At 49.2% G+C, this 24408-nt stretch overlaps 1 protein-coding gene and 1 long non-coding RNA gene across 4 annotated transcripts in view; both read left to right on the top strand.

The window, feature by feature from the left end:
- Positions 1-2114: 2114 nt before the first annotated feature.
- BTBD11 (BTB domain containing 11) overlaps positions 2115-24408 on the top strand; it is a 166409-nt gene continuing 144115 nt past the window's right edge. For both annotated transcript variants that reach the window (XM_040559717.1, XM_040559722.1), the window contains exon 1: positions 2115-3278. In XM_040559717.1, coding sequence (XP_040415651.1) covers positions 2315-3278 — 964 coding nt within the window. In that variant the 5' untranslated portion in view covers positions 2115-2314. The remainder of the gene's footprint in view (positions 3279-24408) is intronic.
- LOC121071467 lies at positions 3502-23860 on the top strand. 2 transcript variants are annotated; one of them, XR_005820623.1, is made up of 3 exons: positions 3502-6120; positions 6883-6921; positions 21627-23860. It is a non-coding gene; the product is annotated as an uncharacterized LOC121071467 (long non-coding RNA). The 2 variants fall into 2 exon arrangements; XR_005820624.1 differs by lacking the exon at positions 21627-23860 and adding an exon at positions 18073-21540.

Here is a 24408-nt window from a genome sequence, read left to right as displayed (position 1 = left end):
ATTAGTCGTCTTGAAGAAATGAGTCAGGTCTCTCTGCTACTTTTGAAAGCACAAACCAGCCCGGCGCTGACACGCACTTGGTGCGTCCAAGCGTCGAGACTTTTTCCAAACTGGTGGCATGACGTGGGAGGTGATACGGATCTCGCTGCAATGACAAAATCTCTAGTAAGGCCCAATATCTTGCTTTCTGCATTAAAATTAAAAGAAAAACCCTCTGTAGTTAGTTGGAAAGAGGTCTTTTGAAGTACAAGCTGACTCTGAGTCAGTGCCATAAACGCCTGCGTCTGCACGCAGCCTGAGACAACTGTCCTCTTCTCATTTGTCCTATTTGTCTCGATGCGTGGGTAACGACATGGCCTAAAAACAGTGCCTCAAAGGTCAACATCAACCTTTTTACAAGGGGTGGTGAACAAGACCCCCCCCCCCTCATTTGTTCAGCTCACCCTTCCTGGGTGCACACCATGAAGCACAACCAATCATCTGCTACAAAACTCCCCAAAACTTGGGATTCCCCTAATTTTGACCTACTGTTGATTGCGGTCAGTGCAGAGCCACAGTGCTTCCTGGAAGCGTAGGGACAGGGTCAGGTGGATGGCATTTGTCAGAAAAATACCCAACCCGAGGTGTTCAATCCTGGAGATGCTTTCATTCTCCTACTGAACTGAGAGCTGGAGGATTTCCCTGAGCAACCTGGAAGCCTCTGCACTGAAGGGCTGGAGACACCAGAGGGCTCTGCTGCGAGATGTTGGTCTGGACAGCCACAAAGTCCGCATGATTTTGCTCTCAAGGCACGCTCCCCTATTTGATGGTCCCCCCGCTCTGTCAGCAGGGGCCTGAACGTCTTATTTGCAGGCTGCCAGCGGCTGTCGTTGAGGTTGCTCCTGCCCTGAGCCCTGCTACTTTCTGTGACCACTGCTGAGCACACGATGCGCATGTATTCCCGTGAAAAATCTGCCATGTCTGGCGGAACCACCGAGCTTATGCTGAGAAACCGGTTTCTGACAGCACTTGACCCGCTGGGGAAGGCAACCCCTCAGTGTTTTTTGGCCGTGTCGTAGCTTTCCCCAGCCCGCCCGACAAATTAGCCTACCTGTAGCTGCGTTCGTGCCTTTCCTGTAGGAAGTTTACGTTGAAGGCACGCCAGGCTGCGCTCCCTTGGCCGGGCACCGCTCCGACACGCCGCGCCTTGTCTGCTCGGGAATTTTGGCCGGCTCTGTTGGCACGATAGAAGAATGTGTTTGCTAGGCTCTTATACTTAAAGGGATGGGATTTTGCTGGTATTTTATGCTTAAAAGGATACAGCAATAGGATACAACACAGAATGTAGAACTATATACCCTCCCAGCCTGTTGCCTGGGCTATCAGCCAGGTAGCTCCTAATAACACGGGGGCAGGCAATGTAGGGTTGGAATATGTTGGTTGGGGAGATACTGTGTGTTGCGTCAGGAACCTTGAAGTGCACAGGAAATACAATAGTAATCCTAAAACAGATCTTACTTCTCCAAGCCTTCATGAGTTAATTTCAAGATTTTGTAATTTCAAGGTCTGGTAGTGTCAAGGTCTGAAAATGTCAAGATCTGAAAACGTCAATATTTGAAAATATCAAGATTTTGTAATTTCAAGATTTCCTAATTTCCAGGTTTCCTAATTTCCAGGTTTTCTAATTTCAAGGTTTGGAAACGTGCAGATTTCCCAGTTTCGGGATTTCCTAAGGGCTTTCCCGTACTTGCTCACTACCTGGCGCTCTCCCTTCCCGACCAGGGCTCTGCCCGGTGTCACCCCATGGCCGTGCGGGTGCCCGGCTCCCACCCACCCCCGGCCGTGCCCCGCCGCCGGTGCGCGCCCAGCGCCCGCGGGCAGCGGGGGGGGACCGGGGCCGGCGCCGGGGCCCTCCCGCACCGCGCTGCGCCCCGCGGCGCTCGGGGGCGGGGCCTCGCTGCGGGCGGCGCCTCCCCATTGGCCGCGGGGCTCTGTTGCTTTGCATATCCCCATCCTCCGCGCGCAACCATTGGCCGCGGCGCCCGGCGGATTTGCATGTCCCCGCCCACCCCGCGCCGCGCTGCGGTGTGGGGCCGGCGGCTCGGCGCAGTGCAGGAGCCGGGCCGGGAGCGGGGCCGCGGCCGGCGGCGGGCAGCAGGCACCGGGCGGCTCCGGCTCTGCGCGGCCAGGGGGAGCGGAGCGGGGCGGCTCGGCTCGGCTCGGCTCGGCGGGGCTCAGCACGGCTCGGCCCAGCGGGGCTGCCCGCTGCCCGTCCCCCGCTTTCGTCCGCTCCGTGCCCGGGCGCCTTGGGTTGGGTGCAGCATGAAGTGCGGCGATGGCCCGGAGGGGTAAGACGGCGGTGAGGACGCTGGAAGACCTGACGCTGGACTCCGGCTATGGTGGCGCGGCGGACTCGGTGCGCTCGTCCAACTTGTCGCTGTGCTGCTCGGATTCGCACCCCGCGTACCCCTATGGAGGCAGCTGCTGGCCGCACCTAGCTGGCTCCATGCACAGTCGCCACAACAGCTTCGACACCGTCAACACCGTCCTAGCGGAAGACTCGGAGGTGCTGGACTGCGCGGGGCAGCAGTGCGCCCGGCTCCTGCCCGACCTCGAGGAGGTCCCCTGGAGCCTGGAGGAGGTGGAGGCGCTGCTGCTGCCGCCGCCGCCCCGCCGGGAGCCGCGGCCGCCGGGCGGTGCCGGTGCCGGTGCCGGGAGCCGGGATGCCGCGGCGCGGCTCTCCACGCTGGTGAGCCGGGCGCTGGTGCGCATCGCCCGGGAGGCGCAGCGCCTGAGCCTCCGCTTCGCCAAGTGCACCAAGCACGAGGTGCGCAGCGCCATGGAGATCGTCCTGGGCTGGACGCTGGCCGCCCGCTGCACGGCGGCGGCGCTGGGCGCCCTGTCCCTCTACAACATGAGCGGCAGCGGCGGCGACCGCTTCAGCCGCGGCAAGTCGGCGCGCTGCGGGCTCGCCTTCTCCGTGGGCAAGTTCTACCGCTGGATGGTGGACAGCCGCGTGGCCCTGCGCATCCACGAGCACGCCGCCATCTACCTCACGGCCGGCACCGAGAGCCTCTTCCGAGACATCCACGCCAGGGTGCTGGCCGGCCCCGCCGCCCCCCTGCCGCCGCCCGGCCGCCCCCCGGCCGACAAGGACAAGGAGAAGGACAAGGAGAAGGAGGGCGCCGAGGGGCCGCGCTTCACGCTCGAGGCGCTGGAGCAGACGGTCAACAACGACCCCGAGCTGTGGGGCTTGCTGCAGCCCTACCAGCACCTCATCTGCGGCAAGAACGCCAGCGGTGAGTGCCCGGCCCCGGCGCTGGCCCCCGCCTGTGGCACCGGGGCGGGGAGCGGCCCCCCCCGGGTCCCCTCTGCGCCCCCCGGCCCGGCCGGGGACCCCCCGAGGGCAGGGGGTGCCCCCGCCGGGGTCGCAGCTCCGGGGGTCGCTTTCGACCCTTTTTCCTTTCAGCCCACCCCCGGGTGGGTGGGTGCGCTTCTCCGGGGGCTGCCCGAGTGGGTCTCGCGGTGGGCATCCATCCCGCAGAGCTTCGCTTCCCCCCAGGAAATGGCAGGAGCGCAGCTGGGCGCTCGCGAGCGAGATCAAACTTTGTTCCAGACGCAGTGGTTTGGCCAGGGATTGCGTGGTTGGCGCTGAAATGCAGTCTTTCTGGACAGATTTCATTCATGTTGCTGCTTGTTTACCCAGGGCTCGACACAGATGCAACGCCGCGATGCATCAACTTCCTGGGGATTTTTATTTTTTTTTGCTTCTTTGCAAACGAGGAGTCCAATATTTTTACCGAGTTGCCGTTCGAGGGAGCAGGATCCCAAAGTTGACGTCTCTCGTTTCAGCTCCCTCGGTTTGGCAAGGAAGGGGAAATGGCCCGAGCCGGTAGCGCATCTCGGGGAGCCGTGCCTGGAGTCGCAGCCGTAGTTAGAACCGGGTGCTTCTCTCCTACGTAGCGGCGTGCACAGGCACATAAGCTTAAATACGAAATACCTGTCACGCTGAGATGCAAATGTTGGAGAAGAGGAAACCGGGGAAACAAGGATAACTGGAAGTCTAGATCAGGGCTACAGATTAACCCTGTTGAGGTGTTAGAGGCACAGTCGATGTGTTACAGCTAATTTGCTATTGTCCCCTCTCCCAAAAGAGACCCACGGGAGGATGCCAAGCAGAAAGGGGCGAATCCTCCCCCCGGTGTAAAAAGATGTGGCTCCGTTATGTTCCTCTGGGTTTGGGAGGATGTCCTCCCCGGAGGCTCTGCTGAACCTCTGCTGCCAGGGGAACGCGTTGCGGGATCCGTGCGCCTCGTCCTAGCGCTGTTTGCAGGCATGTCTCCCCCGGGAGGGCCACCGTTGTTTTCCCTCGAGTCCTGGTGCTGTGCCTGTAGGTTTCAGGTGGCACCGCGTTGCCTTCCTGACATTGCAGCACTGGCAGTGCAGGCTCCTACTGAGCCTTTCATTTTGTTTTGCGGATCTGTAGCCCCCTCTGTAGCAGCTTGGTGCATTTAAATGAACTTCATTCTGACCCTCATTTATCTCCCCTCCAGGGGCATGATTCAGAGTTTTTTGTCTCCATTTTGCTGTAGCTTTACCTGACACAAATCTCAGTCCTGGTTGGAGCAAATGGCATTTCTCGAAGATGTTCGAATCAGGCCCTAGCAAGCTGTCCATTTTGTTTTGCCTCTCTCCCTGTGCCATTCTGTTTCCTATGCAAATGCCTGTCATGCTTTGCTTTTTAGCATCGTGCAAGAAGTAGTTTGACATCCTGTTACGCATATTCAGAGTTACAGGTGCAAACAAGACTTGGGCCTTCTTGTAATGAAAACCATTTTTTATTGCTGTTTACGTTTATTTAGATTTAATCCAAGGGAGCGCTGCACACTCTTAAGTACTTCCATAGCAGCTAGACCAAACGTTGTAAGCCATTAAAAACATCGGGCTGTTTCTTCACCAGGGAGATACGCATCTGTTTATTTAGCCCTCACCATTTTGATGTCTGAGTGCTCGACGGTCGGTTGCGAATGTTTCCTTCCCAGGCACTTAAAAGGTGGGGAAGTCTGATGGGAGAGATTATTTGACCTGCTCAGAACTACTTGGGAAACCTGTGGTAGGTTGCTCGAAGTGCTGGAAGCCGCATCTGTGTGTAGTGGCATAACCACAAGTTCATCCTTCCTCCGTGTTCAGAACTTCAAACACCGTGATAAGCCTGCTGCACATGAAGTTGTTTTCTCCTTACGTCTTTCTGGACTACTCTAGGAGAGGAGGCAGGTCTTGGTGCTCTGGGGGTTTGGTAAGTTGGGTACCAAGTGGGCACGCAGTCATGAAAATGGGTTGGTTTGGTCCATCAGACGCAGATGAGAATCACTGGTTAGGTCTTTGCTGGAGGTACCATGGCCCATATGTTATTGGAGGTGAGCAAAAGAGGGCAAAAGGAGACCCTTTATCAATACCTTTTTTGCTTGCAATTTTGATAGGGGACAGGGGGTGTTGTCTCGTTGGCAGGCAAACATCAACCCTTGAAAGCTTTTACAGGTTGAATTCAACACCTTAAATTCCATCTGGACAGTGAAACTGGTAACCTGTGAAGATCACAGGATGCAAGCATGGGGGGCACATGAGTTTGAGCGTGAAGTAATCAGGGGCTGCTCTGATCCAGGTTGTGAGCGTGGGTGTTGGGGCGGATGGTCTGAGGATCCGAGAGGCACAAACCGTTCTTTCAGGGCTTCCCCGTCAGCTGTGCAGAGCACTTAGTGGTTACAGCTGAGGTTTTTTAGCCTCGTGTCATACCCAGTCATCTTGGAAGCTGCTGAGTAAGATCAGCATTGCAAGATAACCCTCTTCTTCCTATAAACGATGGTCGTGCGCCTTCAGACGAGGGTGTTCTTTGGGTGGGTATGTCAGCCTGCACGAGTCTTGCTCTTCTGCAGATGCCTTGTTGTTTCTTGGGCAGGGCCAAAGGTGCCTGGATGAAGGCGATGGCACTCGTTAGCATGCTGCAGGCAGTGGTTCGCGTCTCCTTTATAACCCTCTTGGGCACCTTGCCCTGTGGTAGGGGAGTAGGGCTGACAAAAGAGAAGGAGGCAATAGCGTCAGGAACCAGCTGCTGGAGTATGTGAGCGGTTGCTGGCATCTCGGGTGAGTTTATGCCAGTTACTATATCACAAGAAATAGACCTCAAAAGCACTCCGAGGTAGTATTTTTTTTTCCCTTCACAACCAGAATTTTAATGTCATGGTTGAATGAAAATTAGAAACTTTACGCTTGGGATTTCGTTGGCGCTCAAATGTTTCAATTACGAGCTCCGTCTGAACAGTGGAGCACGCATTTACATCCCATAGCAATCGCGTGGAGTGTTATTTTCCTTGAAATAGTGGGAGCAAAATATTGTATACTCAATAAAAAGCAGTAAAAAACAGCACCTCTGTGGTTTAAACTATATTATTTTTGTTTCTTTATTGCTCATCAAACCCCTGCTTCTAGGCCAGATCCAAGAGCTGCTTTGAGATGGCAGGGAAGTTTCCCCGCGCCTTAGATCCAGCACAAGTAGCAGGAGTAAGAAAATGTGTTCCACTTCCACAGGGAACGCTTGGAGGGCCAGTCAGGTGCTCAAAGTCACCTGCTTGATGTCGGTGGATGGGGCACGGAGGCTGGGGGTCCCTTGGGAGCTGGGGAGAGGGTTTTTGTGGAGCAGCCGGGGTGTGTAACAGCCCTCTGTTTGTGTGCAGTTGCTAAAAATAGTCGCTTGGAAGCCAACCGTATCCCTGTGGTTTCGTCCTATTCTTAATATTATTTAGATAGAAAGTCACAACAACTCGGAAGAAACCAGGGATTAGGTCAGGCTTGGCAAACACGTGTCAGCTAACCTCAGTTTAACCTCAGCCTCTTCTCCTAATCCAGGCAAACTAGAGGGACTCCAAGCAAATGAGAGCGACCAAGGTATTGGCACAGCTTAACCAAGTCAGTTAATGCTTTTAAGTTCTGATACATGCATGTACACGTGTGTGCCTTGGGTGTACTGGGACCATTCCCTTCATTTACTGGAGAGAGTACTGTGTCTGTTCATTACTTCTCTCCTTTCTGCTGTAATTGAAGCATTCAAGATGCTATCATGGCTTTACGGGCAATGTAAAAATCAATCTAAAACTTATTTCAGCTGGGATGATAGAGGAATATTCGGGTATAAAATGGAATTTCACACCTTTCTCCTGGGCTTTCTTAACTGCAGTTTCAAGAACATTTCTTTTTTCTTTTTTTTCCCTCCCTATTATGTTGCATGTGCCTATATGTTAAACTTAGGGGTCTTTGCCGTTACGTTTTCCCCATGTGCTTCTTGGCACTCGAGCCCCTTGCCCAGATGTTGACTTCAGTAGCGGCGCAGCAGATGAGATGTATTCCTGCTCGGTTCTCTTACCTGCCAACCTCCCGTGTGAACTTCCACAGCCTCTGCGGAAGGAGCGAGGGTGGGACTGGGAGGAGGAGACCCAGCGGGAGGCTGCTGGTTGAGTGAGTGGCTGATTAAGGTTTGTTTCCCTCAGGACATTTTTATTCATATAATTTGTTTCAGTAATGAGTGCAACTTAAACAAAAATAAATTCAGAAATGGTTATACTAGAAACACCCTAGTGCTAAGCATAAAGATGATGTATGCCGGTATAATTATTCCCTTTATCAGGTTGGAAAGTACCTTGGTAGCATTTACAGCTACGGCCACACTAGGGAGTTTTCGGGTTGTAGCTATATTGCTTAGCTTCTGGTGTAAACGAGACTTTGAAATTGTGATTGGGAAATACGACTGCACATACAAGAAGCATGTTAGGGGAATAACAGTGTCACTTTGGGGGGCGTATTGTTTTCCTGGCTTTTTTTGCTGAATGGTGGCACCGAGTCCTTCCTCCCTGTAAGCCAGTGACAAAATGCAGGTGAGTGTTAGGACAGCTTTGCGCCGTTCCCCAGTTTGGTTGTAAAACGCCATCTGGCCAGTTCAGAGGTACTTTGGGTGAAAGTCACCACGTCATTTTTCACTTTTCCGTTTGTCTCCTAAAGACAGACCGTGCTTAGTGTGTCGGCCTTTGTGTGGTTTCGAACCAGGTGATGTCTGAAATCCTGTGCGATGTCCACAGTAAATATCCCGGCGGGTACCAGCTGGGACCACTTACAGCCTTAGCCTTTTCTCCCCCTACCTGGAAGGGGAACTCGTTCTCTTTTCTCCTAAGCCAGAGGAAAGCTTTATGGTCTTCCCCCACCTTACTCCCAGCGATGGTGTGAAAGGGGGAAGCTGCTCTATTAGATCATGCCAGAAGCAAAGAGAGCTGTTTCCCAAAGCGCGTGGGTGCCAAGAATTAATTCCTCTGCTGGGAGTAATTTCCTCTGGCCGAAGTGTAGCAGAAAAATGCAGGGGATTGGAAGCAGCAGGGGGATCCTTTCAGATGGTGCACTGAAACCAGTAACTTCTACCCAAAATCGCTGTGTCATTTCTCTAGGAGAGGATAAAGAGAAAAGGCAAGGAGGGGATGGAGGAGGTTGTGCTTATTGCCAGGACGTGCTCTTTTGCTTTGGGGGATCAAGAGCAGCAGCGCTGCTGCTGTTTGCATGGCACGTGGGCAGATTTTTCAGTGTTGCCTCCTTCTGAAACTCCCGTATCTCTGCAGCTTGCATCAGTGCCTGGCCACTTTCCCACTGCCCTCTCAGTTTCAACATTTTTCTGCTGCCTCTCCTGCTCTGTCTCCCAGGGTGGGCCGTGCTGGCTGTCTCATCCAGGCATCGGTGCTGTCCTACCAGTCCCTCTGCCCCCAGCTCTTCCTCCCGTGGGTCTGTCTGCAGGGTGTTTTCCTTTGTCCTGGGTGTAGGAGGCTTCAGCAGGGCACGAGGAACAAGTAGGGACATTTTTCTTCCTTTGCTCTTGTTTTCTTCCTGACTGAAAGCGAGGTACTGCCCCATGTCTGTATCAATCTGTAGTTACAATTGCTGTGCACCTGGTAAGTGCACAAGATGTTTCGAGATGTTAAAAGACTTACAGATAGAGTCAAAATTACCCCAGAGCTTGCACAATCAGCTTAACCTGGAGCTACTTTGTCAGAGGTGTTCAGTTGGGCAGTCTGAAAAAAACACAGCCGTTACAGAGAAATGTGCCAGTAGAAGGCTCAGATGTGGCTCTTGATCTATGCTTGCTTCCAAGGATTACCTACAACAAAGAGTTTCCATCAGCGGGCTCAGCGTGGCCACGTTTGTCTGTCAATGCATAAGCTTCCCATTTTCCCGGAAGGTAATGCAGCAATCCTTCTGTTGCAGGCTGTGAAGAGATATCTGCTGGTCAGCCACTCATTTTGCTTTCTGTGGAGCTAAATCTCTCTCCTGTAAGAACAGGAGCAAGAAGGCTACTGCTCAAGTGAAATGAATCAACCAGAAAGTAGATGCGATCTCCTTTCTGTAGCAGGAGTGAGGAATGTGTTTCTTGGAGCACTTCAAGAGCAAGGAGCTGTTGTTGGTGTTTATCAGTTGAGCAGAATGGATGGGCTGCAGGCACTTGCACTGGTACCTCAGTAGGGCTGCAGAGACTTGTCTTGACTATTTTAATTAATTTAACCCGTTATACTGAGCTGATGCTTTTGAATTATCACAGTCCCTTACTGTGGAGGTTTGGGTGGTGCAGAAGTTGCACAGCGTGGCTTATGGTTGGTTTCTGCTGGTGTAGCTAGAGAGGCTTCCTAACTTAGAAAAAACAATGCAAGGAGAAGTTAACGCTGGGGCAGACACCCTCAGATGAATGCACGTAGCTCCTGGTGGGTTCATGCGGTCTTCCTCTTTTCTTGCCTGAGGTCAGAATTGAGCTTGAAGAAACAGATGTGACCATTTTCTTGGCCTCCATCATCTCGATGGTATTTTATTCTCTCTCTTGATTCCCACATGGTTCATAATAAGCTGTACCCTTTATCTGGTGTAATTGTTCCTGGAAACAATCCAAGAGTTTTATAATACGGTGCTGTAAGAGGGCTCTTTGCATCCCACGTTAAGTACGAACCGGCTTGGGGGCTGAGAAGGTGCTTGGGACACTGGCAGTCTCCAGCTGGGGTTCTCTGGGTCCATCACTTGCAGGGGGAAAAAATAGGCAGTTGATTTAGGGTTAAATCATGCTGGACTGGTAGTAAGGAACAGGAAGAAAATTACCGCGCTCATATAAGCTGGCCTCAGGACAGGTGGCTGTGCCCTGATGAACTGAGTCGCACAAGCAGGCAGGGAGGACTTGCTCGGTTGGTTGAGCTGGTGTGAAAGCACCATGGTAAATGGTGTCCTGCTTGGTCAAAGTTTTGGGGCCAGATTCTGATCCTGGTGGCTCTCACGCAGACCTGGCATAGATCTGCGTAGTAGTACGTGGCTGGCTGTTGTTGGCTGACCTAAAAGATTTGCTTGGTGGGAGCTTTGCTGCCTTAACACTTCAGGACTGAGCTCTTCTTACCTTTGTGCTTAAGGCAGTAACGAACGTTTCCAGTAAACGAGGTGGGTTTTGAAAGATCCCCAGAGGTAGAAGCATGGGAGACAGACAGAAGATTTTTTATTTTTATTTATTTATTTTTTCCCCAGTGTTGTACGGCAGCTGAAAGCAAAAGTTCGGGGAGGGATCTGAGCTGCAGGTCGTGTGGGAGGCGGGATGCTCGCCAGCAGATAGGAGCCCATGGAGACGTTGCAGCAGAGCTGGGAGGGCCAGGTAATACCTCTGGGTCAGCAAATTCACAGCCTGCTCCCCAGCCCTTACACAGACGGATCTCACTCGTGTGAGCAGCACGCTGGCTTCAGGCAGCCGGAAAGGTCTGGGGACGGGCTTGTGAGTGAGCAGAAGAGCAGGAACTCCCAAGAAGATTACAGAAGGGGCCTCGTCAAGGACCGGATTTCTGTCCTCGAGTGCTGTGGGGTAGCACCTGGACCTGTGAGAATCCGAGGCTTTAAAATTAATAAAAAACGCCCTACTTTTAAATTGCACTGCTGTGAAATACTGCTCCCAGGTGAGGGAAGTGAATGGGGCTGGGGTCGCAGCAGAGGTATGGCGAACGCATTTGCGCTCGAGGCTGTCAAATAATCGGAGGAAACTTTGCATCCCACAGGGTTTTGCAGTTTCACTGGCCCCGTGGTGGTCTTGGATAAACACTGCTGGACTGCAGTACGTTTGCTAATATATTCTGTTTGGCTGCGTGGAGAGTGTCAGGGCTGCAGAGTCGAGGGTGGGATGTGGCCTTTATCTGCACTGCTCTCAGGCCTGACAGCAGGAGCTGAGGCTGAAGGGAGAAAGGGAGAGAGCCACCACGCAGCCGCATTATTTTGTCTGGCAGTGGGGAGTGGACAAGGAGCTCAAGTAAGGGAAGGGTGGGTTTTCCCTGTGGGGACCTCAAATGGGACCTTGCAAGCCCCTCTCCTCGGGTACCCGCTGAGATGCTCTTTGTGGAGGACACTAAGAAGACTTCTGTAATACAGGAGCATTTTTTTGTGCAGGCCAGTGTATTTGCAGAAATCGGTTTCACTGAATCCTTCTTTGTAAGTCTGGGTAGGGAGGTTATTTTGCTGAACAAAAATGCTAGGGCTAGATTCAGTGACAAGACTCAATAATTCAAATAAGTTATCCTTTTATCGCTGGTGTTATGTCACTTCTTGAGGGCACGTTTGGTATGGAGTGATGTATGACAGAAGATATTCCAAATGTAGTGCTGAACCCAACCCCAGCCCTCACCTGGGCAGGACTCCCATCGATTTCTGTCAAACACCAGGATGAGCCCTGGTGATGTATCAGTATCTCACTTTAGATATTTATTCTTAACTTGAAAGGAAATTTTTTTTTTCCATTGTTTTACTAATTCACTGTGTTCAGCTTGAAGGCTGCGAAGTGAACTCCGCTAGGAACAGCTTATAACCCATCGGGCTAACTGGCTAGCCTATTTCTGTTGGCCCACATAGGAGAAATCCTAAAAATAGTGCAGCAGTGTATGTTTTCAAAACTAAATTAGATTTTAAGACTAAGAGCTTCAGTTTAATTATCTGGCATGCCCTCAGTAAGGAGGAGGGATTTCAAAATACGCAGTTCCCTTAATGTAGGGAAAAAAACACAACCAAATAACTTGACCCTCAGTAGCAGGGACCTGTTGTTGCTTTGCTGTTGTGCTTTACCTATTAACTACTTCTTTGTAGCGCTGTGTTCACAAACAACTGACCTGTGTATCAAATCGCTTTGAATAGTGCAAGTCTTGCAAGCGGAGCAAATGCAGGAACAGAGGCCAGTAATGTGCAGAGTATTTATAATGAAAGATTCCCCCCTGTATCAATGCATGTGATGCCTTGCTTTCCATCCTAAAAGAGCATGTCTGGTGAGCCACAGTTACGAGAAGCAGGAGTAATTTCAAGTATTTTACAAGTTTAAATTTGGGAGTGAGATCAACACCTGTCTAATGCGAAAGATGGTGAACCTGTGGAGCAAAGTTCTTGCAGCCAAAAGCTGGGAGCCCACGTAGGTAAGTCAGTGAGGCTGTCACACATCAGCAGTCACCTTTGATGGCTGAAGGCTTCTACAGCAAGATTAAATTAAACAAGAGAAAATACCCTCACCAAAGCTTATCCCTTAAGCATACAGCTAGTCAGATTGATTTTCAGGAAGGACATAGGCTGTCACCTCCCTTCAGCACATAGAAACTGTGTGTGCGTGGGATAATCGGTGGGTTTTGTAAGGAGACCTATGGCGATGAGCCTGATCAAACCACCAGAGCAGATGGGAGCGCTGATGTCTGCCGGCTCTGCTCCTCTTGCTGACCAGGGACGTCACGGGGAGAGAAGTGCTCGAGACAGAGCCAGGAGCTGGCTGGGAGCACGGTTCCCCAGAGACTCTGGGGTTATCAGATGGGAGGGTGTAGCCCTATAGAGACACCTTTAATTACAGATCTGGCCTGTGTGATGCAGGAGCTGGTGAGTCACAAAGTGTTCTCTAAGATTTGGGGCTGGCCCTGGATGTTCAGGTGTTGGCCACTATCGCAGATAACTTGGGGAGGCGCAGCGATGGCAGGCATCCCCTTTGGAAGGGGCCCTGCCGCCACTGCCCACACCTTTGTCACCTGGAGATGAGATGGCTCTGATTTCCCAACCTAGGGCTATGCTTTGAGACTTCTCGGGGGGTAACTGGAATGCTGCTGCCTGCTTAATAGCTTCCTCTCATGCAAACGCTGCAAACACACCCAGACTGCGAAACTGGCTACAAAGCTGGCTGCTGTGCCACTGAGAGGAGCTGCAAGGCCTGCAGGCACCTTGTGCAATGCGTGTTGCGTGCTGCCGGCAGCGGGGATGAGACGTCCCTCGACTGGTATGAGAAGTGCTGCTGGCACGCTGGGGTCTAGGGTTGGGGTTCATGCCTTTCTTTGCTGTAGGCTCTGAGTTGGGTAAGCCCCTGGGAAAACATCCATTTTGGGGGTAAAGACGGCATTGAAGGGCTGAGGAGCTCAGAAAATGAGGACTTTGTATTTTATTTCTGGTGTTGACCGTGGCTTGAGGAGCAGGGGATGGGTTCTGATGTCGTTCCCAGCAACGATTTGTAATGCTGCTGGTGTTGCACTGATGTGCTGCAATAGTTGTAGGTGTTTAAGTAAACACAGGAGTATTGGCTGTGGCATAAGGAAAAATGAGAACAATTCAGCACCTGCATAAAGCGTCCTCTGAGCCTGGAGTAATTAGTTCAGTTTCAGTAGCCTCATTTCCAGAAAGAAAAAGACTCGAGCAAACGGCAGAAGAGATAATGGAACCCTGGAGGCCCGGGGGGAATATTTTGGTACGGTGATAGCCAGCCGGAGTGGCATTATTGGGTCCAGCAAGAAGGCACCCAGGAGAAGCTGTGATTGAACCGTGCCACAGTGAGTGGCAAGGCGGAAGCGGATCAGCTGCTTAATTTTTTTTTTTTTTTTTTTTGCAGAGAGCCAGGATGCAAGAAGATTAAATGAAACTGAAAGAGAGTAAATTTAAAATAATTACAATGAGCTCTCTCCTTTCAGCAACATATCGAGGCTTTGTGAAGCTGAATGCCACAGGAAGTGACTGGGAAACAGTTTACTGGAATTATGCAAGCGAAGGAAACTATTTCTAAAGACTATATTAATATTCTCTTGTATTGTAGGGGAAGTACTATTTCATGTTTTAGCCCAAGCTTCACTTCAGCAGCCTTCCCAGGCATTGCACAACACACGCAGGCGTTCCTGACCTTCCTCTATGGCTGTAAAACCACTCACTGATGACTTGGCATGACCGGGCACTCTGCAAATACAGACTCCTTCCTGCAGTACTGTTCACATTAAAAAAAAACTTCATTCATTTCGATAGCTCATGAATACGAGCTGCAGGGCTGAATGATCTACCGTTCTGGGCATCTCATGTTTGATAACTGCTGTAGGCTTTCTTCTTCAGTTTGGGCACAGGCAAAACTTCCATCCCTGGCTTTCATGTGTGCTCTCTGCACTACTAGTGGCTGTTGGCAACTGTCTAGATGTAGTTGCTTTTTTCCTTAACATCAAGGAAGTTAAGTATCTACGTAAGCGGCTTGCTAATTTACTGCATTCTGGTTTAATCTCTCTAGAATGTCTTTCTGAAAATAGCCTGTCCAGATGATGTAAAAATACTCACTGTAGAAGCAGAGTATTTAGAAATAGCTGCAATTTTGAGCTGCATCACATAGAAACCAAAGCACTTGCGTTTGATTAAGGACAGGTGTTTAACTTCTGCACAGCTGTTTTTATGTTGTTTCTGGAATTTTTGACCTACTGGAAAAAAAAAAAACTCCCTAAATCTGGCACCAGTGCTACAGCGCAGTGAGCTCTGTGTTCAGTAGGAGGAACACTGAGTACTGCTTCATTACACTGGACTGTTGCATCAATAATGTAGCAGTGTAATGTCTTAGAGGGAAAATAATGGGCTCTAATGGTGTAACTAGTGCATTTACTGATACCGTAGCACAATTAATTGTGGCTTTCTTGGAATTTAGTGCTACAAACGATTTCTGTTAAAAGTGAGCACAGGGCATTCGAGCTTAACCTTATTCCTGCAAGGAGGCTGATGTCCTTACCTGTGCCGTCACTACCATCTGCAGGAAAAAAAAAAATTCTTGTTAATTGAAAATGATGGGAGTGGGTTTCTTCATTCACTGGGTAGCGGCGTGTTAGAGGCCTGTCAGTGCTCTGCTTTCTCAGGTCTGTGTTTTGGGCCTCCCTGCAGATTTTGAGTATTTGCACCAATTCAAGGGCTTCGCATTTGGGGTTGCGTTGATGAAGGTGGTATTATCTCTCCTGGATCTTGTGTTTTTGTAACCCCTGCAGAGATGCAGTTATCAGTGGCCATCCTTTGTGTCGCAGTGCTTCGCAAGTGCTGGTCGAAAGCTACCCACGAGCTGGGAGGCTGCTGGGGGCAGTGGAGGGCCTGACAGGTAAATGGTACTGCAGAAACCTAATTTTCTTAGAAACTAGGTAAGAAATGCTACTTCCCATTTTGCAAGGATTTTGCGAAATGGTCTTCATGTGCTCATTCATATTTATTGGAAACTTGCTTAACAGTCATGCTCGTGTAACATACGGACGATGGAAACTTATAGGAGCTGCAGCTCAGGCTCCAAACAGTGGTTGAAAAGCACCCCTAAGGATTCTTGTGTCTTTGGCAGGCAGGGCTCGTGCTAGTTTTGTATCAGTGGGCTCCGAGATGTGTCTTGCTTTCTTTGCTAGGTATTACCAAGAGTGGGGATATGGAATAGGAGGGAATACATTTCTTAAAGCGCTTTATAATGCACCTTTGTCTCCACTTTGAAACTGAACAGTATGTTTCTGAAGAGATTTTAAGTGAAATTGTCTGCTACAAGAGGCTTTCTTTCTTTCCTATTATGAAATGAAAGAATTGTTCGGTTTTATCTTCTCGTTGGTTTCAAAAGAGCCAAAATGATGCATTGAATCATTTCGTAACCACGCGCTTTCAAAACTGTGTTTATCTGGTCTTTTTGCCGCAGTGGATGATTTGTTTATACAAAACTAAGTCTTTGCTGGTAGCTGGTTATTTGCTTTTTCACATGTATGTAGCAGCCTCGTTTTAAAAAGATTGTGCCAGAGAGAGGTCATACTTCAGTTCACAGAAGTGACAGTGTGCATATAAAAGTAGGACACTTCTTTTCCTTTTATGTAGCACAGAGAGGCAGTCAGAGATGTCCGTATGATATGAACCTAGGACTGGGACTTGCTGGGAAGATTCCCCCATGTAATTAAGTGAGAGTGGAGCTCACATTTTCATGGGAGTTCCTGGGAACTCTGCTAGTGGCACCTTCTGTTAATAAACATTTACCTCATTGCCTGAAGATGCTACATGCAGACAGACATTTTGTGTATTATAGGCTACCTGTAGCCCTGAGCCCCAAAGGGCATGGCCAGCTAATGGTGGAGTTCCCTCCTGTGGGACAAGAGAGAGCTTCTGGTGTGCTTGGACCACAAGCCATGCTTATTTTTTCTTGCATTTGCTACATGAGTTTGGTGTCAGCTTTCTTCCAAAGAGTACAAAATCGTAATTTATGTTATTTATAGAGCTGTGTGATTTATGCCCTGAGATATGTCTCAGTGGGTTCAAATTACAGAGGAGCATGGAAATACTTGCTGATTTCTCCCTCATCCAGTCCATGGATTTAGAGCTGCAGGTCCAAGCTTAAAACTGAGCTGTTTGTAATGAAATCAGAATTTGGTTTCATGGCCTCTAGTCTTGCTGTAAACCTTTCCTTAAACTTCTGCTTCCTCATATCTGATGAGGACATGCTGCAATGATCTTCCTTATGTATATTGTTAATGTGAGGAAAAGCCACTTCAGTTCCGTTTAGGTCACACATATTATCAGGCAGATCTTCTAGTGGTTTAAGAATGGAAAAGTTCCACTGAAGTCAAGATAGCTGTGTGCTGGTGGTTGTTTTTGTTTCATTTTTGTTTTAAATGAAACAAAAACCCCAAATGAGTCTGTGACCCGGTATCTCCTCAAGTTATTGAGAGCTGACCTAGAAAACATACATACATCCTTCTGTTAATCACAGTGTTTTACGGTGGTTTCTATTATGGGAGCATGCCTGTTGAAGAAAAACATCTTTTTATATTTGAGCTTTCATGTAGTGCTTCCCTCCTCAGACAATTTTCAGCGATACCGGTCTTTATGTCTCAAGTGCTGCTTTTAATGGAGCAGCCCTCTGCACGCACACACTCCAGCTACCACAAAATGACCGAATGACATGAGACGTTAGTGCTTATTATGCCACAGCTTTGGCATGCCACCCGCTTGTGAAGGCTGCCGAAGGGGGATGCTGTCCAGATCTAGCAAATACACCCTAGCCTGTTGCCATCAGGTTGCCTTCTTGTGGTAAATGCATGTGATTCTCCGACGCAGTCAATTCAGGCAGCCTTGGTGCCTGCAGGTGCTGGATAAGCTGTCACTAGTTGAGAATTTGCCTCTGTTTTACATGTGTAAATGTAATGTTGGGAAGAACCAGCTCCCTCGAGCACACACAAATGAATCTTGTACTTGTGCACATATTTTAGTCTGGGGATGTTGTGGTTTGCAGTCACCTTGCTATTAATGCAAGAGAGCACCCTCAGGTAGGTGCAGCTGTAGCCAGTTACAGCAGCAGTAAACTTGATGCCTTACATTTTAGCGTAGCATCAACTGCCTGACTTGGGGAGCTGTTTTCCCTGGCTCTTGGGAAGCTGGAAGGGATGGGAAATCCCAGACTGTGCTTGCTGGACTTGGTGCAGCTGTGCCTCAGACAGGAGCTAAAAGGGATGTAAAGCAGGGGTGGATACTGTCTTCGCATATGGAAATGCCACATCTCCTGGCATGCCCAGCCTGGCTCAATGCCCTGCGCCAGCTGTAGTCCCTGCCAGGTGTAAACCTTGTACAGTGCGTGTAGTTGGGGTCTGTCTGCTGCATTTTTCTTAGCTGGGAGTCTGCCTCAGGAGGCTGATGTGTCTGTAAGCGCTGCCCAATTTCAGGCAGCTCTGTGGCTGGAAATTTCTCTCTGCCCAGCTGAGATGTCCCAGTTGGTGTCTCGTTTCTGTCTTTTGTTAGCAGGATGCCCAGCTTTCATGTCTTCGAGGAGGGTATCTTGGAAGTGTAGTAGGAAGTGAAGTCTTAAGTGCTTTGACTTCTCGATCTTCCCTGAAGAGACAGACTGCTCCTTTCAGTCCTTGCATTGTGTAGCTGATCAGTTACGAAGCCTAGTGGTTTCCGAAGAGCTGAAGCCAAAGCAGAGGGTCTCTGGAAGCCTTTCTGCTCAGAGGTGACCTTCACCACTACTGCTGGTTTCTGCCTCGGCTCAGCAGCCCTGGGAGGATCTGCCAGGGAGGTACATGAGTGCTGATTTCTTTCCAAGACCACAGCAGAGCCTTTGCACAGCAGCTGATTGCATTCAGAAACTCGGCACCTTTTTATGGCAGCAGAGGGAACTAGAAGGCTTAACGAGTGCTGTTGGCTCCTCCAGAAAAGGAAGGAGGGATTTATGTTGTTCTGTAGGACCTCAAATAAAAATAGTATAAAGCCAAAAATGTTTTCTGACTTCTGCAAAGTAAGCGTGTAAACTCAGTGGAAATAGGAGAAACATTTATGCAATGTCTGCTGTGTTGCACATACCTGAGCAGTTTCCAGAGAGGTGGAAATAGTTAAAGAAAGTGGCAAAGAAGGACAGATCCCCATCGGAGTACCAGTTGCCATGCTATGGGAACACGGGACATTGCCTGTTCTGTTCCTCCATGCATGCATTGAATCTCTGGAATCCATATAACATTTCCAGCAAAGACATGTATTAAGAAAAAAGATACAGACCCAGGAATAACTTTGCTCCTTTTGAGAAAATACCATTTGGGTATCAGGATCAGTGCCAGCTTCTGAAGCAACAAACAAACAAGTGAAACCCCCAAAAGATTCTTCTCTTCTAGAGTATCATGTACATTGCTGGAAAGTGCATATGTCTGTATAAGGGTCTGCGTGTTTACATCCTATAGATCTGAATTTGCCTGAGATTTAAATGTCTGCATTTGTATTTGCTTGCTTGCTGTCTGCTGTGAGGCAAAGCAGCTGGAAGTGCACATGCTTAAGGAAAAGAAAATGCATCTAACCAGGAGCATTGTGGAAAATTAAAAGAACTGATTGACTGGCCAAATTCAGTTTTAGTTTTGGTTCCTCAGGAACATGTAGCACGTAGCTTCCAAAATCCCCTCAAAATGCAGGAAGCAAATGTCATAGATCGTGTCTTCAGTATGGCCAGCTGTTGATATGCCTGAGAGGAATGTGTGCAGTGGTTACTTGCACAAATCTGGTTAAGTTTGCGTTGCCCACATTTGAAAACCTGTCTCAGCATCTGCCTCCACAGTTTGCAAGGTGTTGATGGTACCCGAGGCACAGTGCTGCCCCATCACCTTGCAGGCTGTGCTCTGTTATGGATTCAACAGGAACAGAGTCAGTCTGGTAGCAAATACAATCATGAGCAAGTGGTTAGGGTGTGCCACGAATCTGGAGTAATTCTGTCATTGCAGTATTTCAGTGGGGTGTCTGTAATTGCTTCTTTAGTTATCATAAATGTACGCTGAGTCTGTGATCTGCAAGAAAAGGAAGCAGGAAAGAACAAATAATGCACCTGTGACAACAGCACTTGCTGAATTCATGGAGGGAGCTCTGAAGCCTTCTTTCAGTCCCCCCCAATCTGTGACCCAGCACTGACTGAGCTCAACGGGAGTGTGCTTCAGCAAGGCTGGAAAGCAAAGTTTCCACTTCTTCTCACTCCTCCTCAAGTAGCGGCCATATCTCAAGTCTCATAGTCCCGTGTTTCTTGTTATGGGATGCTGGGCCAGCTACAAGTCTCTGCAGCTGCAATTGCAGTGGGTGACAGGGGACTGGGGGCTGTCCTCCCTGTGAATGAAGCCACCTTCACTCCTCCCTTGTCCTCATCAGTAAACTAAGGGCTAGGTGGATATTGAGACAGAGTAAGCGGGAAAACCCTTCCACCCATTTGAAGTGCAATCACCCTGGAGCAGCATAGTTAGACACCAAAGCGTACCCTCTGCATGGCTGTCCTCCCGCTCCTGTCACGGGTGTCTGGAGGGGAGGATCCGCTTTGCGCAGTGCCCAGGAAGATTGCAGCAAATCTGTTCAGCGTTTGAGCGCTTCACCAGCTATCGAGGCCGTTTGCCTATTTTTACCCATGCATATGCTGCAGAAAAATGACATGGGTGGGTTTGCAAATGGAGGCATTTCTGAGAGTGAATTGTCTTTCCAACACCAGTCTCGTCCTTCAACATTTAAGTAGTGGAGGCAAAAGCAACCTCAAAGTTACGGTTAGTGGAGATGGGATGTAGAAGTGTTCCCCACTGCTTTGCAGTAAGAGGAGCACTGTCGTGACTTTGACTGGCAGCGATAGCAGCAGCTGTCTCTCCTAACACACCCTTAGCAGTGTCCCTTCTGCTGTCGTTTCTCAAAGGCATGCTGTAACACGGCCTTCTGCCTGCATCTGTACTTGATATCTTCATAACAATGTCCAAAGCAGCACTCCCAGACTCTCCCAGGGAGTGGCTTCTTCATGAGATTTCTGTTTTACTTCTAAATTTGGACTGTGAGGTTTCATTTAAGCTAGAGAAGCTGCTTGCAGTAGTGGGACTGATTTGAGGTTTTTACCTCAGACATTACATCCAGCTTCCATGTTCTTTGATTATCACCACAATGCATCCTTCAAATAAACTGCTTAAACTAAAACTCCATGTTTTGTTTGGTCTGACTTTGCTTCTGTCTCACCGAAGGCGAGTTTGCTGGAGTGACAGTGTCACATACCACACATGATGTAGCATGTTACTAATTATTGCGCACGGGCGCAGGCAGCACCATTCCATACGTTCTCATTTCCATTTGTTACTAATTAGGAATTGTCCTGCTGCTGGTGGGCTCTGGTGCTCACTGTGTATCATTCATAGGGTAGAAATCTGCTGGAGGGTGATGTTTACTTTGAGTAACTCTAAACAGCCGTCTCCCCCTTGCTATTTTCCCCAAAGTTTGATTTCCCTGGCTTTAAAAAAATGTGAGATGTGGAGAATGAGGAGTAGCTGATCTTGCTGTCCTTCATAACCCGATGCTAAGGAAAGTTGTGAACATGAGGCTGTGCAGTACAATCCTATCAAGCCTTAAATGATGGTTAGGAAATAGAAAGCAAGCGTGGGAATAAATGGTGAATTCTTAAAGGTGACCTATAAAGTGCTCTAAAATGGAGTCGTCCCTTTAACAATACGCAAACAGCAACAGGAAAGGGAGCATTTAGTCGCATACTTTTTTATTTTTTTTTTAATCTCTGAAGTTCTGTGAAATTGCTGCAGCAGCCTGTCCCCGCTGTGCCGCGGTGCCCCAGAACACTCTGATGTCTCTGGTACCCCACTGGGCGATTGATCTACCCTGTACAGGTTCTGTGCGGTGGTGATTTTCTATTATGAGATGGCACAGTTTAGCACGGCCTATGATCACACTGTTTTATATCCTTTCAAGGTAATATATACTTAAACGTTTTAAGAGATTGTGAAAAAGCATTGCTGTTTTGTAAGCAGTATTTTTCCATCCTTCTTTCCAAATCTGTCCTTTTTTTCCAGTGAGCAGAGAAGTGAAATGAGTGGAGATAATTGCCTTGGCCATATGGGCAGGCTAACCAAGTGGATACACTGATATTCTGGTATTTCAGTTTCCAAGTTCGTATCAGAGGTACTGAAAATAGTTTGCTTTTTTGGATGCTACTGGTTCTACCACCTTGGGATGGCATGAAATCTGTTTGTAGCATTTTGCAGCTTTTCACTTCTTCAGGTTGGTTTCTGATGGCCGAGTTGCCTCCGTTTTCTCTCAATAGCTGCTCTGTCTCATGCTCCAGTTGGGTTGATGCTCGTGTTGTTCTGGGGACAAGAGATTAGCCACAGAAGTTCTTTCCTAATGGATGCCACAAACCTTAATCAAGTAAGCTGGATCTGCTGAGCATGGCTGTACCAGTTAGGTTGAAACTTTTAACATGTATTAACATCCTACTTGCATGTGAGGTTAAGGGACAAAGCAAATCACTACCACAGTGCTAGTGGAGGAGATACGAACAGCCTAGATGTGTGTTTTGGTGTCTTCTACTTAATTTTGTGCTTTGTAAGTGGTTGCCAACTATGCGTCATGCACCAAATTACTTCACACTGTGCAACTGGCTAAGATGATGTCAGGGGAAATCTACAGTAACCATCTTGGGTAAGTCCATGTACTGTCAGTGAAAGACACACCCTCACAGAGGCCCAAAGTTCTTAAAACCATGTTTCCAAAGGCTTTCCCTTCCTCTTAGCACTCTGCTTTCTGAGCATAGTGACTTACAAGAGCTTCTGGTATCCCTAAGCTCTGACAAAGACCAAGTCAAGGCCCATGGGGAGGTTAAAGGCTCATGGTGCCCTCAGCTTGCGGTCCCTTTGGAGACACTTCTGGTAGGACAGCCAGTGCTGAGACCTACTGCCACGAAAGGACTGGGCTTTTGGCAGCATTGCTCAGTGACTTCTTAATAACTTCCTAGAGGAAGCCTGGGGCATGGCCAGTGTCACCTAGTGCAACACCTGGCATCATCTCCAAGCCTGGTTTTTCAGGAAGGACGCTCAACCTTTGCTTCTGGAGACGGAAGATGAGCTGCAGGAGGTTCATCAAGAAGACAGAAAAGCATCTGAAAAGAGACACGGGGAGCCACACAGCTTGTCATAATCTCTGCCTAAGCCACCTGGCAGCAGGCTTATCCGCCAAGTTGCTGGTGCAGCAGTTGGAAATCGCCTTTCCGCAAGGCTTCCTGAGCAGCCCCGGCTGTGTCCCGCTGGAGGGGAGCCGCCGAGGCGCGGATGCTGTGGGGAGGCCGATCAATGCCTGGCAGGTGGACGGCAAGAATCATGTTGGCAGCCAAAAAGTGGTGAATGCTGGCACAGGCAGACCAGGGATGACAACAGCCCTTGAAGCACTGTTTACCTTCTAGGTGGTGAACCTGTCACTGAGAAATGAAGGCTGGGAGCGTCACTCAAAAAGGTGCGTACCCAGTGTTTTCATGCATCAGCTCGCACTGACAATGCAAGAAACCTTCATGGCAGTGCTGTCTTCATGCTATAAGTGGCATATGCAGTTTCAGGGAGGGACACAAGCCGAAAGCTGGGTTAAAAGCAGATATCCTGGAAATCCACCCCCTCCGCCTTCTGTCTGCAAATGCCCGTCACCTCTGAGCAGTGAGAGGAAGAGAGAAAAAAAAAAAAGCTATTTTCACGAGGGCCGTGAACTCCAGACAGGCTGGGTGAGCCTGAATAAACTTGTTCTCCCATTCTTGTCTCGACAAGGTAAGCTGCCTCTGAAAACGCAATAGGAACTCGCAGCTTCTCTTCCAAGAAGCAGAAATCGCCGTGCCGTGGGCCTTTTGATCTACAGCTGTGGCAGCAGGCCTGGCTGGGCTCTCTTGTGCTCTTACGCTGCACTGGCCATGCCTGGTAACATCCTTGGCACTCTTCAAAGCCAAATATGTTTTCTTATTAAGCCCTAAGTGGAGGACTGGAGCAGATGCATATCAGCCCTCTTCCTGTGATCAGATGCGGATCGGTGCCTTTTGTAGTTGTGATCAAGAAATTTAAGTGCTACTTCTGGTCTTTAAGATGTTTTTTTAAAAAAAAAAAAAACAATGACACGGCATTTGTAACGTGACAGCAGTGGGAGATACTGTGGTTCTGCATAAAGGTTGTGGTTATTGTAGTAGTTTCTTCTTCTACCAACAATGTAAACAGGCAACATTTTGAAGTAAAATATTGTAAAAATTGTGTTTATGTGTATACATGCACGCATTTTTTCAAAAGTGCCAAATGCTGTGTTTACCCTTATTTTTGATATATGTCTGAGTTTTTTAAGATCACAGTGGGCACGCTAACGGAAGATAGTGCTTTTTGGTTCATGTAGATGAATGAAACTCTTAGGGCACGTTCCCATTAGTGACGCTGATTTCCAACAGAGAGAGTTGGCACCTGAATTTGCTTTTGAGTTCATCCAAATCAGTCCTCACAAGCGGCTCCTCAGTCCAGCAGTGATCTATTTACTGCCTTCCCCTGTTGTGAGCAGTAGGGTGCAAGGGCATGCCATGCAGCTTTGCTTTCCAAGACAAGCCGAGAAGGTCATTATCCCTGTGTGCTAAGTCAGCACCTTTCCTAAGAGCATTAGTTCACACTGTGTAGGGATTGGGTCCAAGGCTGGCCAGCCTTGGCTTCCAGCTCTGCTGGGCTAAATCTGTGGTGGCCAGTGACTGTTCTCCAGATTCATACCAGGGAGATGAGCACACGGTATGACCTAGGACTTGCCCATTCTCTCTGTTTTGGTGGGGCTGTTCTTGAAATCATACTC

The sequence above is a fragment of the Cygnus olor genome, chromosome 1 (genome assembly GCF_009769625.2).
Source record: "Cygnus olor isolate bCygOlo1 chromosome 1, bCygOlo1.pri.v2, whole genome shotgun sequence".
Taxonomy (NCBI): Eukaryota; Metazoa; Chordata; class Aves; order Anseriformes; family Anatidae; genus Cygnus; species Cygnus olor.
Note: the sequence above shows the minus strand (reverse complement) of the source record. Positions and strands in the feature narration are given on the sequence as shown.